This window comes from Cicer arietinum, chromosome 2, assembly GCF_000331145.2.
Source record: "Cicer arietinum cultivar CDC Frontier isolate Library 1 chromosome 2, Cicar.CDCFrontier_v2.0, whole genome shotgun sequence".
In the NCBI taxonomy this organism is placed as follows: Eukaryota; Viridiplantae; Streptophyta; class Magnoliopsida; order Fabales; family Fabaceae; genus Cicer; species Cicer arietinum.
The window spans coordinates 1,607,574-1,622,172 of record NC_021161.2 but is presented as its reverse complement, the minus strand read 5'-3'; the positions used below and the strand labels follow the sequence as shown (position 1 = coordinate 1,622,172).

The following is a 14,599-nucleotide window of genomic DNA, read 5'->3' as shown; positions in this document are numbered from 1 at the left end:
CTTAGAAATATAGTAAGAATTTAGTAGCCAGATTGACATACTGCTGTATTCTCAAACATCCTCAGCACAATGTAGCTCATGTAGTCGAGCTCCTTTGTTTGAAATAGTCGCTCTAGAGCATTATGGCAAACAAGACTCTCTTCTTCTTGAAGAGATTCGTCCAAATTGCAATATCGAAGAACATTCATGAGAGAATGGATATGTGATTCCTGTCAACATAATCAGCAAGAGACAGACAAAGTATGAAAATAAAGATCACATAATTTTACTCAACAATTTTTTTTAAGAATCAGTCAGTTTTGATGCATCTGTATAGATAAACGTGTGCTTGAGGTTTCACATTATTCAACTAGTTAAAATCAGTTCTGTCATAAGAGCTCTGTTTATTTATGTTTTATAAGCCACATATCGTTAATCAAACAGATTCATACTTCGGGGACTTCAAATTCTGCTTTACTTCACAGTATGAATGTCAATGACAGAATTTCATATTAAAGATAGGAAACATCTTCAGAAAATTTTGCGCACTAATTGCCACTATAAATACAAAGGAAGTAGGACTTATAGTGAGATTACACCAATGCAGGTGTCAGACACCAATTTTCCTTAATGCTTAAGACATTAGGTGATAGCCCAAGAATGATTTTATACATATCTAAAACAACCCCTTAAAATTCCTTTAGGCTGGAAGCTTGGACAAAGCAAAGTTGAATTGTATTAGTTGAGAATCCCACATTAGATAGTAATATGGCCTAAAAAGTTATTATAAATGGGGGACAACCCTCGCCCTACAGCTAGCTTTTCAGGTTGTGTTAGGACGAAATCCAAATTCTAACTGGCTATCAAATCTTATCCTACCTATGAGATAGAATTTGGGGTTGAGTTAAGCCCAATCAAATTCTAAAACGGTATCAAAGCCTATCCTAGATCTATTATAGGATCACCCAATACTGAGCCACTCACAAATGTTAAGTCTTGCAAACATCACGCTCCATATGTTCAATCCTAAGAGTGAGATCCCATGTTTACAAGTGATGATGGATTAAAGTAGTGGTTATAAGTGGGGGCAACCCTCACCTCATGAGCTGGCTTTTGGGACTGGGTTATGCCCAAACCCAAATTCTAATAATATTGAAATTGTTGAGAGTGCGCATCAACCAGAGATATGACCAATGTAGTGCTTATAAAGTTTGGGCAATCCTTAGAAGTTGGTTTTGTAGGGTTGAGTTAGCCCGACCAAATTCTAAGAGAATTTTAAAATTAATTATGAAGATTGTGGGCAGTAAGAACCGATCACTTGGTAATCAGGCTTTTGGTACCATGACAATACTAACTCTCCCGAAAGCTTAAGCTGTTATATGGAGACCCGAAAGTGATGATATATACCTAAACAGCCAGCATGCGTCAATATTATCAAAATATAATTAGTTGAAAATTAATATTGATAAAAGTACAGCCTTCTAATCCTGATGAATTTGTATATAAAGTAAATTTGAACTAAGGCTAAATGCAGTATAGTTCAGCATATTTACAGAAGCAAGTTATACTAATATCATTTGATTGATCGGTACGAAACAACAAAATTCTTATTTTGCCAAAAACAAGATGAAAAGGATTTCAATTTTAAATACCAAGTCCCCAACCAACCCGATATATCTATATCGAGAAAATTTCAACAGAATTCTTGGTAACACTTGACTAGTTACCAATGTTCAAAGTGAGTATAAAGTTGCTGATTCAAAAAATCAGTTCAACGGTTTTTTATTCGTAAAATGAAAATATTTGTATTTGTATTATTTTACCCTAGTTAAAATCACTCACAGGAGAGGACTGTAGAGCAGTAAATATCCTCACAAGGTTTTATAACACAATACAACACTCACTGATGTGAAGTATAGGCGCGTTCGCACATGGCGTTCAGGTGTCTTCACATTTGCATACCTGGTGGAAAATAAATAGATTACAATAGAGCATATAATAATATTAAGAAAAAAACATATGACCAGATATTTACTTTGGATCTAAACGATATTTAGGCTCTTTATCATCATCATCATCATCCTGATCCATTGATGTATCACTCATAGTGCTGGATTTTCGTATTTCATCATTTTTATGGGAGTTTTTGGACTTGGCCTCTGTATCTTCATTTTCAATTAATGCATGGTCTTGGTTATTCTTTAGCTCGGCAACACTAATTGCTTCCTCTCTAGTGTTCCTCACATCAATTAAAATTTTTCCCAATAAACGACGAGCTATCTGAATTGAAACAGTAAAAACAAATTAAGCAGGTGGCCATAGTTTTAAATACATAGGTTGAAACAATGCATTTAATAGTAATACTATATTACATTATTTGCTCGAAACTAAATACAAAGTTATAGAAGTTCCTTACCCTGCATACATTTTAAGAATTTTTATTTCACAAGGTGATTGTTTTACTTCTCTTTGGGTTTTTATAGGATGGTAACATGTCAGTCATCAAAGTTGAAAAATTATGACTGAGGAAATCACATGGCTATTAATCTTATAATCAAGGTGCGGCAACATGGTATAGCTATAACTCTCATGCAAGCAAAAGTGAATCTTTTCTGAGGCATTTCTCTAATTATCGGAAGGAAAATACTAAATGTGTTAGAATATAAAATAATATCTTGATATTATCTAAGAATATCTTGGTTTATCTCTTAGGATTAGTTTTTCAATCTTATCATATCATATCTTGTAAATATGGATAGAATATTTATAATTAATCTTATTTATTGCCTTTAAGGTCTCTATTGAGTAGTTGAAACATATGGTTTCACCATATGCCTTTCTTACAACATGAGTTTACCTTTGAGCCAATCTTCAGTTTCTGCTTTGGATTAATTCCATATTCATTAGGAATCACACCATCAGCAAGTGCCTGCAAGTAAATTGGAACAGTAATCAGGAAAGCAAACACAGAAACTGAACTCATCAGCTATAGTTGATAAATATACAGAGGATAGTAGTGCGTATAGTTTTTTTTTAGTGTGCAGGCAATACTTTTAGTTGTGACTTCAAAAAGGCTAAGCCCAATAACACTGTTCAGAATTTGCTTGAGATAGGTATATTGCGATCAGTGCTCCCACTGGGCTGCTATATAAGTAAATATCTTTAAAAAAAATTCCAAGTGAGGCACATCGAAGAAAATTGTATGTTCCAAATAGAAACTGATCTCATTGACCCACATAACCCAAAATGGGAGTGTATTTCACTAGATGTGAAAATATCAGCAATGCTACACAACATAAAATTTGCACAGCCTAATGATATGCCATCGTCACCATCAAGAAGTCATCAAAAACTATATTTTAAACGATATCAAAGGGATTCAAATGTTGACTTGTTAATATCTATCTTATATTGAGTTGAGAAGCATTTTCCATAACACACTTCTATATACCTGAGCAACTTTGAAAAGCTCATTCAGCCCTTCAAGATTAAGATGTGCATTATGCAAGAGATCATATCTGCAATAAGTCGGTCAATATTAACTTATCACACAAGAACAAAAACTACATAATTTAAATGAAACCTCCAATATTTTCTTAAAGCTCATAGAAATGAAGATTAGTTTTCTTAAAATTTAGGTCGGACCTAAATCAACACTACAAAATCGGCTTGAAAGGTGAAAGATACTTCCTACTTATAAACACATTTTTAGACCACGTCTCATCCAATGTGCAGCTCTCAACATTCCCTCCTCACTCCTAGGACTTGACATCTAAAGTGTGACCCGATAGAGGATGGCTTAATAGATCTTAGATAAGCTCTGACATCATCTTAAAATTTGGATTGAGTCTAACTCAACATTACAAAATCAACTTATAAGGTGAGAGATGTCTCCCACTTATAAACACATTTTCAGAACATATCTCATCAAATTTAAATTTTTCACATATCTATAGTGACAATCAGATGCATTAAACACAAGTTTAACGTGTTTCAGTTGATGATAGCTCAATAGATAAATTTTCATCAACTAAAATTCAGTTTCACATTCCAAGATTTTTGCCTAGTTAAAATTTAGACGGTCTATTATAAGGCTAGGTTGCTGTTATTATAATGACATCAAAGGTTTAACTTGAATAATTGAAAAGTGTCATCACAAAATTGAATATAGTGAAGACAACAAGCCTTGATTCCTCTTTTGCTTATATTTATAGAAAATGTTTGGTCACATTTAGATGAGCAGAGCTCCTGGTTACCTGAGGCAAACAATGTCCAAGAAGGGTGGGGTGGAAAGTAAAGAAAAAAAAATGTTCAATAGTATTATAGCCACTAGGAAACAAAAGATATTGGATTACATGATTTCCCCTTGAAATCTAAAAACAAGCACCCAGAAATTGATAGCCATAAAAACAATTTTCAATTCAATTTCCACCATACAATGACTAAGTTCTGGTGAAGAATCATAGTCTATCTCCACATTTGTAATGTTGCATAAACATTGTAGAGTTGGCTAGCAGCTACTAAATTATCACTAAAACACTAGATGATAGAGGCAACTTACTTGCATGAATCATAAACATCAGGAATTTGGGAGATATCAAAGCGTCTGTGCAAGAAACACACTGTCAGTGGGTCTTGCTAATCCACTACAGAAACAAACATGTAAGGAACGGGAATTCAGGAGTTCATGAAATTGTCATGGGAATTATTGGACAATGAAAATTACAAACTTTTATTAATGTTTTGTTAAATAAAAGAAAATAAATTCTCACTAAAAGCATTTTATCAGTTGTTTAACATGCTACAAACCTACAAGACACAACTGAAAAGAAAAAATTTATAATTTAGTTAAGATAGTATAATATTAGATGTATGTATATAAGATTTAAGAACAACTTTATGTCTTCACCTATAAATTAAGAAAAGATGTGAATGACTTATGTTTAAATTTGGGATTTTAGATAAAAGGAAGAGAGAAAATAATAAGGGTTTGAATATTATTGATAATATCTTTATGCATGTAATGTAATGTAATGGAATGGAATGGAATGAAATGGAATTGAATGAAATGGAATGTAAATGCAATGCAATGCAATGCAATGCAATGTAAATGCAATGCAATGCAATGTAAATGCAATGTAAATGCAATGGAATGGAATGTAAATGCAATGGAATGGAATGGAATGTAAATGGAATGTAATGCAATGTAATGCAATGAAATGGAATGGAATGGAATGGAATGGAATGGAATGGAATGAAATGGAATGGAATGAAATGGAATGTAAATGCAATGTAAATGCAATGGAATGGAATGTAAATGCAATGGAATGTAAATGGAATGTAATGCAATGTAATGCAATGTAATGCAATGTAATGGAATGGAATGAAATGGAATGAAATGGAATGTAATGGAATGTAATGGAATGAAATGGAATGGAATGAAATGGAATGAAATGGAATGCAATGCACATGTAAATGGAATGGAATGTAATGGAATGTAATGGAATGTAATGGAATGTAATGGAATAGTAATGGAATGTAATGGAATAGAATGGAATGGAATGTAATGGAATATAATGGAATGGAATAGAATGGAATGGAATGGAATGTAATGCAATGTAATGCAGTGCACATGTAAATGGAATGGAATGGAATGTAATGGAATGTAATGGAATGGAATGGAATGGAATGAAATGGAATGGAATGGAATGGAATGGAATGCAATGCACATGCAATGCAATGCACATGCACATGCACATGCACATGCACATGTAAATGGAATGGAAATGTAATGGAATGGAAATGAAATGTAATGGAATGTAATGGAATGCAATGCAATGGAATGCAATGGAATGTAATGGAATGTAATAGAATGGAATGTAATGTAATGGAATGTAATGTAATGGAATGGAATGGAATAAAATAGAATGTAAATGCAATGCAATGTAAATGCAATGCAATGCAATGTAAATGCAATGGAATGGAATGTAAATGGAATGTAATGCAATGTAATGCAATGTAATGGAATGCAATGGAATGTAATGTAATGGAATGGAATGGAATGGAATGAAATGGAATGGAATGCAATTAAATGCACATGCAATGCAATGTAATGTAATGGAATGGAATGCAATGCACATGTAAATGGAATGGAATGTAATGGAATGGAATGTAATGGAATGTAATGGAATAGTAATGGAATGTAATGGAATAGAATGGAATGGAATGTAATGGAATGGAATGGAATAGAATAGAATGGAATGTAAATGGAATGTAATGCAATGTAATGCAGTGCACATGTAAATGGAATGGAATGGAATGGAATGGAATGCACATGCAATGCACATGCACATGCACATGCACATGTAAATGGAATGGAAATGTAATGGAATGGAAATGAAATGTAATGGAATGCAATGCAATGGAATGTAATGGAATGTAATAGAATGGAATGGAATGCAATGCACATGCCATGCACATGCACATGCACATGCACATGCACATGCACATGCACATGTAAATGGAATGGAATGGTAATGGAATGGAAATGAAATGTAATGGAATGTAATGGAATGCAATGCAATGGAATGCAATGGAATGTAATGGAATGTAATAGAATGGAATGTAATGTAATGGAATGTAATGTAATGGAATGGAATGGAATGGAATGAAATAGAATGTAAATGCAATGCAATGTAAATGCAATGTAAATGCAATGTAAATGCAATGCAATGTAAATGCAATGCAATGTAAATGCAATGCAATGTAAATGCAATGGAATGGAATGTAAATGGAATGTAATGCAATGGAATGCAATGGAATGTAATGTAATGGAATGGAATGGAATGGAATGAAATGGAATGTAATGGAATGGAATGCACATGTAAATGGAATGGAATGTAATGAAATGTAATGAAATGTAATGTAATGGAATAGTAATGGAATGTAATGTAATGGAATAGTAATGGAATGTAATGGAATAGAATGGAATGTAATGAATAGAATGGAATGTAATGGAATAGAATGGAATGGAATGAAATGGAATGTAAATGCAATGTAAATGCAATGCAATGCAATGCAATGTAAATGCAATGGAATGGAATGTAAATGGAATGTAATGCAATGCACATGTAAATGGAATGGAATGGAATGGAATGGAATGGAATGGAATGGAATGGAATGGAATGGAATGGAATGGAATGGAATGGAATGGAATGGAATGGAATGGAATGGAATGGAATGGAATGGAATGGAATGGAATGGAATGGAATGAAATGGAATGAAATGAAATGGAATGGAATGGAATGGAATGGAATGCAATGCAATGCAATGCAATGGAATGGAATGCAATGCAATGGAATGGAATGCAATGCACATGTAAATGTAATGTAATGGAATGGAATGGAATGGAATGGAATGGAATGGAATGGAATGCAATGCAATGCAATGCAATGCAATGAAATGCAATGTAAATGCAATGTAAATATAATGTAATGTAATGCAATGCAATGCAATGTAAATGTAATGTAAATGCAATGTAATGCAATGTAATGGAATGGAATGGAATGCAATGGAATGCAATGTAAATGCAATGTAAATGCAATGTAAATGTAATGTAAATGTAATGTAATGTAATATAATAGATATTAAAAGATATTTTCTAATATTCTAACACTCCCCCTCAAGCTAAAGTTTACTAAGGTTTAACTTGTTACAAGAAAACAATGTTTTGCTCTGTTCTTCTAAAAAACTGCATTTGAAAACTTTAAACTAATAATATCGGAGACTCAAAGTATTTAAATTTGAATATGCTTCAAGGAGAGAAAGGCAAGGTCAGTATATTTGGGACAAAGATGGGGCCACTGCGTCTGGGACAAATTGCTAAGATAAAATGAGTCATGAAAATAAAAGACATCATCAGAATAATCATCAACGGAAGAAGAAGTCATCACTAATATGATTCATATGGGAAAAGGGACACCTCCACAATGATAGTCGATGGGAATATAAGCCACTGTTATAATCTATTAGTAAGAACTAAATTGCATGACAAACACTAAAGAAGAAGCAGTGCGACTCTAACGAAACGAAGCCATGATCGATCAATGGAGTGAGAGAATGCATCCAAAACAGGAGAGATAACGGCTGTTTAAATAAGAACACATATTTTTGTTGATCAAAATTGGAATGTAAGGGCAAATCTGGAATCGTCGAAGAAAGAATAATTGTGCACCAAGAAAGTAAAAAGGAAGCCCAAAATGTTAACAACACCCAACAAAAGCAAAGAGTTTTTCACCTCAACACCTGTTGGGTACCCTGCATCTGCTTTGCTCTTGTCCTTGTTTTGTGCCAAATACAAGAACCCAAATGCACCAACTACAGCCATGAGTTTCCCCGTTGTTGATATTCCATGGCAAGTAGATCGGAATCTAGCAGGAAAATCTCTGCCGGCACAACAAGTGTGGTAGCATTTGGCCCAAAATTTGCAAAGAAGAAGGTCAATGAATACAATGCGACAAATCCTATACGGTGATCCTTATGAGTCCAATGTTCATAAGGAATGGCAAAAGCAAACATGAAGACAGTCATAAAGAAGAATCCCATCAATTGAATTGCAAATTTTCCTATCCTGTCAATGAGTGCCACTGTAAACCAGTAGCCTGAAACAGTACCGCATAGAGCAATAAGTGTTTGAGCTCTTGCGATTCTGTAAACCTTCTCAAGTACATTCATTGTTTGTGCAGGAGGTATCAAACCAATTGTGCTGAAAATGTCCTTCTGGAATAGATTTTGGCTATAAAATGCAATATCAAGCAAGAACCAAGTACTTATTATACCAAATAAATGTACTCCATGGCGACTGAGGAATTCCTTTGAGAATAAACCATGTGATTTTTTCTACTCATCTGCCTTTGGTTCAGCTTGGATCTCAACCTGCAGAACCTTGGACATATCTGCTGCAGCCTTGCCGTGTTCTTAGCAACTAGAGCAGTGTAACGAACAGTTTCAGACATCTTCATCTGCCAGTAGTAAGTCAATGTAGCTGGGAGTGCTCCTACGATCACACTTATCCTCCAAATGTAATCTTCTTGTGAAACAGTTGAACCACCTGGATCAACCGATCAAACCTGGCTTTGAATGGCAAAGAGATTGCAAATACACCACCTCCCAAGTCTTCTTATTAGAATACTCTGACATCATGGTAGCCGAAAGCGGGTAGTCTCCACCAATACCAAAACCAAGCCAGAAGCAGAAGAAGCAAGGAGTTGCCATGACAGATTTTGGACTGTGTCTAAAAGAAAGGCCAGAACCAATGGAGCAAATTATCATCACCATGAGGGTCATTCCATAGACTTTTTTCCTACCCAACTTATCACCAAACCAGCCAAAGCAAAGTTTCCGTGAAGGTGTTCCACAGAAAGCCACACCATTTACAGCAGCAGCAGATAAAACAGGATAATCATCTCGCTCCACATCATCTTCTGGCTGATAGCTCTAAACCAGCTATCACAGTTGTGGCAAGTGAAAGATCCTCCTCCCTTATAATGTGCAAAACACGCCTCACAATATTTCCTACAGCAAGCTCAACGGGGTTAGCAGCAATAAGCTTCTCCCCCCACAGCCCTTACTGCATTAATCAGAGCTGTAGCTTGGTTTGTTTGTTGCACCCTCTGCTGTGAAATCACAGGCCGAAGCAACTCAGCTGCTTGCTTTGCTATGGCCTGAGAAACCTTCAATTTTACGTTTTTTAAGCTGATTCACAAAATCATTAACAAGGGAATGAACATCTGGCATTTTGGTACTGGACAGCTTTCTCACTGGTGGCCGATGACAAACTACGGCTGCGTTTTTCGGCAAGTTAAGTCAGTGCAAATTTTATACAAAGGCAAAGCTGATGGAGATGGTCGTTTGCTCGGAAAAGTCGCCGGAAACAGTGGCGGTGATGGCGGCAGTAGCGAACTGAATGGAAAACAAGTGTTGGAATGTGTTACGACAATGGTTTGAAAAAGGAATGATCACGTTGGAAAAGAGAAACTATGATTATATTCCCAAACTATTGGGAACTCGGAAGCGGAACAACGGTAAGATTGTTCAAGGAGGATCGAAATAGGCTCTAGATACCATGTTAAAGTTGTGGGATTTTAGATAAAAGGAGGAGAGAAAATAATAAGGGTTTGAATATCATTGATAATAGCTTTATGCTAACTTGATTGTAAAAAACTCAATACTAATCTCTACTTATAGAGAAACATAGACTCAATTCTAAATCAAGAAAAAATCATAATAACAATGAGAGATATCTTAAAATATCTCTATGATTATAAATTGATCATAGGAAATAACTAAAGATACTCTAATATAATATAATAGATATTATAAAATATTTTCTAATATTCTAACAACTTATTTATAACCTACCAGTATGTGACGAGTTTTACCTTCTCATAACCAGTTTCCAATAATTTAGATGTGATTTTGGCAATGCATGTAACAAATCTTTCACTCATCTTTATGGCATTCCATTTTAACAATGTGAATATCTAACAACAAAACAAATAAAAGAAAAATGACAAGATTAAACCAAACAATGGAAATGCTTACTCCTTGCGTTCATTATACAAGTCCCTTTCAAGCTTTTTCCAGCGGGCATACATCAATAGAAAACCCTCACTACCGCAAGGTAATCCAGCAGCTATACGGTCAACATCCATATTTGTCTTGCCAAGGGCTTTCGCTTGGTCATAAGGAGGAATTATATCATATAAGCTTCTTTCTGTAAGTTGTTCAACTTCATCCTTTGCAAGTAATCTTACTTGTTCAGTAACCTTCTTAGTCAGCTTTACCTAGGTAAAGGCCAAATTGAGAAATAAATAAAAGATTTAGCTATTTTGCTAGACTAGCTTTACTTGCATTTAAACAAGAACAATTCAACATTTTGTTAATATTAAAAACCTAGAAGAACAAAAAATTAGGAAGGAATAACTGATGGACAGAACACTGTCCTGGATTAATAGGGAATATAGGAAACTATTTCCCTTAAGTAGTTGTCACTCAACATTTTCTAAATTTTTTATTTGAACTTGGTTCTCCCTTTAATTTAATTTCATTCAGTCAACTTACTCGTTCTCTCTAAACAAGTCCATACATTTAATCCTGACTATTTCATTATACAAGGAAAGAATCTAGACAAACGATTGGAACAAAATTTGAACCATGGGTCTCTATTGCCTTAAACCTCCTTCATCCACCATATGTACTATTTTTGTGTATCCTTATCTCATTCGTTTCATTTGGGTCATTAAGTTTGGGTAAGTTAAAGATATTGGTTTCTTATCTTTTACATTTTATGTCCTTGGAGTGTGAATCGTGTCAGCTTAGTCAAAACGTTAGGAAAAATTTCCCTAGTATAGTCAATAATACAACTATGTCTCCCTTTGACATTGTCCATTTTAATTTTTGAGGTCCGAGTCGTGCTTCTTCTATTCGAGAGTCCCACATGGATGAGATAGTGTCGGAGATTTTCAATGAATCGTCGGGCCACTCGGGTTGCGTACCAAATGTGCAGTCTTGGACGTGAGGGTGTATGTTAGGAGTCTCACATCGGATTAGATATGGTCCGGAGTTATTTGTTTATAAATGGTAGACATACTGGCATCCTCACCTTACCGGCCAGTTTTGTAAGGGTTGAGTTAGGCCAAACCCATTTTCTAAGAGCATAAATAATTTAGTACTAACATCAACCTATAGGTAGCAAACTTTAAAATCTTTCCATGTTCCACAATCAAGAATTAAGATATACAGGAATTTAGAAATATCTTGATTTCATACCCAAACTCAAAAAGCATTCACACAGAATTATTGTGAAATAGTTGTGTTTAATGCAATAAAGGCGTATACAAGTATTATTTTTTTGAAGAACGCATAAACAAGTATCGAAAAGCATAATAATGAAAATTCTAAAATCAGGGCATCAGATTAAACTTCCGCAGTACAGAATGTGCATTAGCCTTCCCTCCAAATTACAGCAAAAGAAGTTTAAGGAACTATAACTAAGCTAGGTTAATAACAGACTTACCAACTCTGGAAGTAATTCCGATGCATTGGGTGGCAATCCAGCCCCATCAACCGTCCAAGGAAATTCCTGTGATCCATTGGTATCAACTGCGTTTGCACTGGAGGTGATAATTTCATTCAACCGAGCCTAAAAAATTACATTATGGACAATTAGTAAAATAACAAGTGTCAGTGTTCCAGTGATACCAATTATTTTATTCTCAACATTTTAATATATATATATATTTATATTATGGCATCCAGTCATATATGTTATGGATTTTAATACTTAAAAAAAACAATTTTCATGTTAAGCAACTCATCATATAATTTTTTTGGGTAAAATTACAAAGTTTGGTATGAAGATCACCAATACATTCTGGAAAAAATGTTTTATGAAGTTGAAAAAAAGGAATATGTACAAAAATGTTGACCAATTTCGAGTTTGCTATTATGACTCTCCCCTAACCAGCTAATACTATATACCTTCTTCGAACCACATATTGATTAATATAAATCATGTTCAAATTAGTTGGATCAATTTTGGTGGTTGTGGGATTTAATGCAGTAGTTAATAGATAATAAAAAGGAGGGAAAAACAATTATGGCTTCCAGTATCCATCCATCTTTTAAATGCTCAAATCCAATCATAATCACAGCCTAAAATCTAGAAGAAGAGGAATGTAAAACCAAACCTTTGCTTCATCCATTTCAGTACTTGCATTTTCAAGTCCATCCAACATGGAGGAGTCCTTGCTAACAAGGGATACCTTTAAAATAGATAACCAAATCATTCAAACATATCCACCTAAAAGACAAATAGATCAATTATTTTCTTCAGGGGAAAAACACAAACCAGGATTGGTGTTAGCTGCCCTTCTAGGTCAAGAAGACCTTTGGCAAAAGCAGCTGCAGACATCTGTAAACACAGGCTATGAAAATATGATTCACATATGATGCCAAAGGGTAAATTAGGTTTATTATCAACAGTGTCCGTAAATAGAACAAAAGAAATAAATAACAAATGTAGTAACCACTAATTAAAACCACTTATAGCCTTTTTTTGATTTGGAGGAAAGGTGAGTGCTACTCAAGCCATACCTGCACACGACCCTCATCAGAGCTGTAAATCTTAAGATCATGGCGGTATGTACTATGGAGTCGAAGAAGCCCTGTACCTTCTCCTGCAAGATTATTAAATCACACAGTGGTTTGTCTTTGTTATACAGTATACAAAGTGAGGCCACTGCCTAGTTGATATTCATGCAATAAGAATGTAAAATCCTGTGTGTATCTGTAACATATATTACATGGACCAAAATACATATATACTGATACCCTCAGTTTTTTCATTGTAACATTATTGTATTGGTATCAGGTACGCATTCACATATCGCACAACACAACCTTGCTTAAGGAATATAGAACAGTAGGATTATGAGAGACTTTGTTGAATACATACACAGGTACAACTCCTTACATTACAAATATAAAGATGTGTATAATAGGAAATATATATTAAATAAATAATAGAGTAGACTAAAAAGGGAAAAATTACCACTTAAAAGTAGACACTTCATATATAAATTCAACATTAAAGATAAAAATGAAAATTTTGGATTATTAAAGAAATCTTAAAATGAATGTTATACACCAAATCTACATTTACTTGAAGAAGAGATATTTTAATTTTACCTGGATATATTTTATTTCGGAAATATCTTCCCAATTCTTCAGCCTAAAAAAAAGGAAGTTTTTTGTATGACTGAGAAAGAAGATTATAAATGAAAGTTTACTATTTATTCTCAACCAAAATAGCAGTACAATCAAACTCAAGTCTCAAACTGAGTAGAAAAGAATTTCTTTTATATGACTCTTATCATAAACCTGCTTTCTGCCAGCATGCGTAAGAACACCACCATATTTAAGAACCATAAGAGCTTCAACTGGCCGTTCTTCAACTTCACCATCACTTTTTGTTACTTTGTCCCACTTTAGTGGCTTTAATTGAACCTTCCTATATATGCCAGAGAAATGTCCTCCCTGATATTGAGCAGAAAAGGCAAACAAACAAACCACTCAAGACTTATTAATGAAAACGAAAAATATCAAGACTCAATTATTCAGGCTTTAAAAGGACATGCAGGAGTATATATGGTTTGGCATGTCAGAGCTAACAAACTACTCCTCTGGTCACTATTATAAGCAAAAAAATGGCCTCAAATCTTGGTCACTTTATAAGCAAAAGTTAACTATTTTTAACTCATTTAATGTTAGCATTCCTAATATACCCTTACTTTAATAAAAAAAACATTTAAGGTTGGTAGTTTAGTGTTTGACATTCAAAAGGACAATTTAGTAAATTTGGATTATGTTTCACATTAAATTTAGAAAATTAATTGCACTTAACTAATTATTTTAATAACTGTGAAAGTAGTTATTTTTGCTTATAATTGTGACCGGAGGGAGTATATCCTATATTATGCATAAAAGATAAACGCCATTATTTTCATATTTCATGATTGACAACCCATGGAGAAACACGTCTCTTCAGTTTTCCTTATAC

General features: G+C 34.1%; 1 protein-coding gene and 1 pseudogene across 8 annotated transcripts in view; both read right to left on the bottom strand.

Moving 5' to 3' along the window:
- LOC101507767 (inositol hexakisphosphate and diphosphoinositol-pentakisphosphate kinase VIP2-like) overlaps positions 1-14,599 on the bottom strand; it is a 34,732-nt gene that overhangs the window by 1,857 nt on the left and 18,276 nt on the right. For 6 of the 8 annotated variants that reach the window (XM_012712653.3, XM_073365180.1, XM_027331722.2 and 3 more), the window contains 13 exons: positions 13,921-14,076; positions 13,729-13,771; positions 13,135-13,217; positions 12,890-12,952; positions 12,729-12,803; positions 12,056-12,181; positions 10,582-10,823; positions 4,541-4,585; positions 3,431-3,497; positions 2,837-2,908; positions 2,015-2,259; positions 1,884-1,941; positions 42-209 (listed from right to left, as the gene is read on the bottom strand). In XM_012712653.3, coding sequence (XP_012568107.1) covers positions 42-209; positions 1,884-1,941; positions 2,015-2,259; positions 2,837-2,908; positions 3,431-3,497; positions 4,541-4,585; positions 10,582-10,823; positions 12,056-12,181; positions 12,729-12,803; positions 12,890-12,952; positions 13,135-13,217; positions 13,729-13,771; positions 13,921-14,076 — 1,443 coding nt within the window. The remainder of the gene's footprint in view (positions 1-41; positions 210-1,883; positions 1,942-2,014; positions 2,260-2,836; positions 2,909-3,430; positions 3,498-4,540; positions 4,586-10,581; positions 10,824-12,055; positions 12,182-12,728; positions 12,804-12,889; positions 12,953-13,134; positions 13,218-13,728; positions 13,772-13,920; positions 14,077-14,599) is intronic. The other 2 variants (XM_027331724.2, XM_027331723.2) reach the window with 2 other exon arrangements.
- Positions 4,635-10,571, bottom strand: LOC105851548 (inorganic phosphate transporter 1-4-like; annotated as a pseudogene).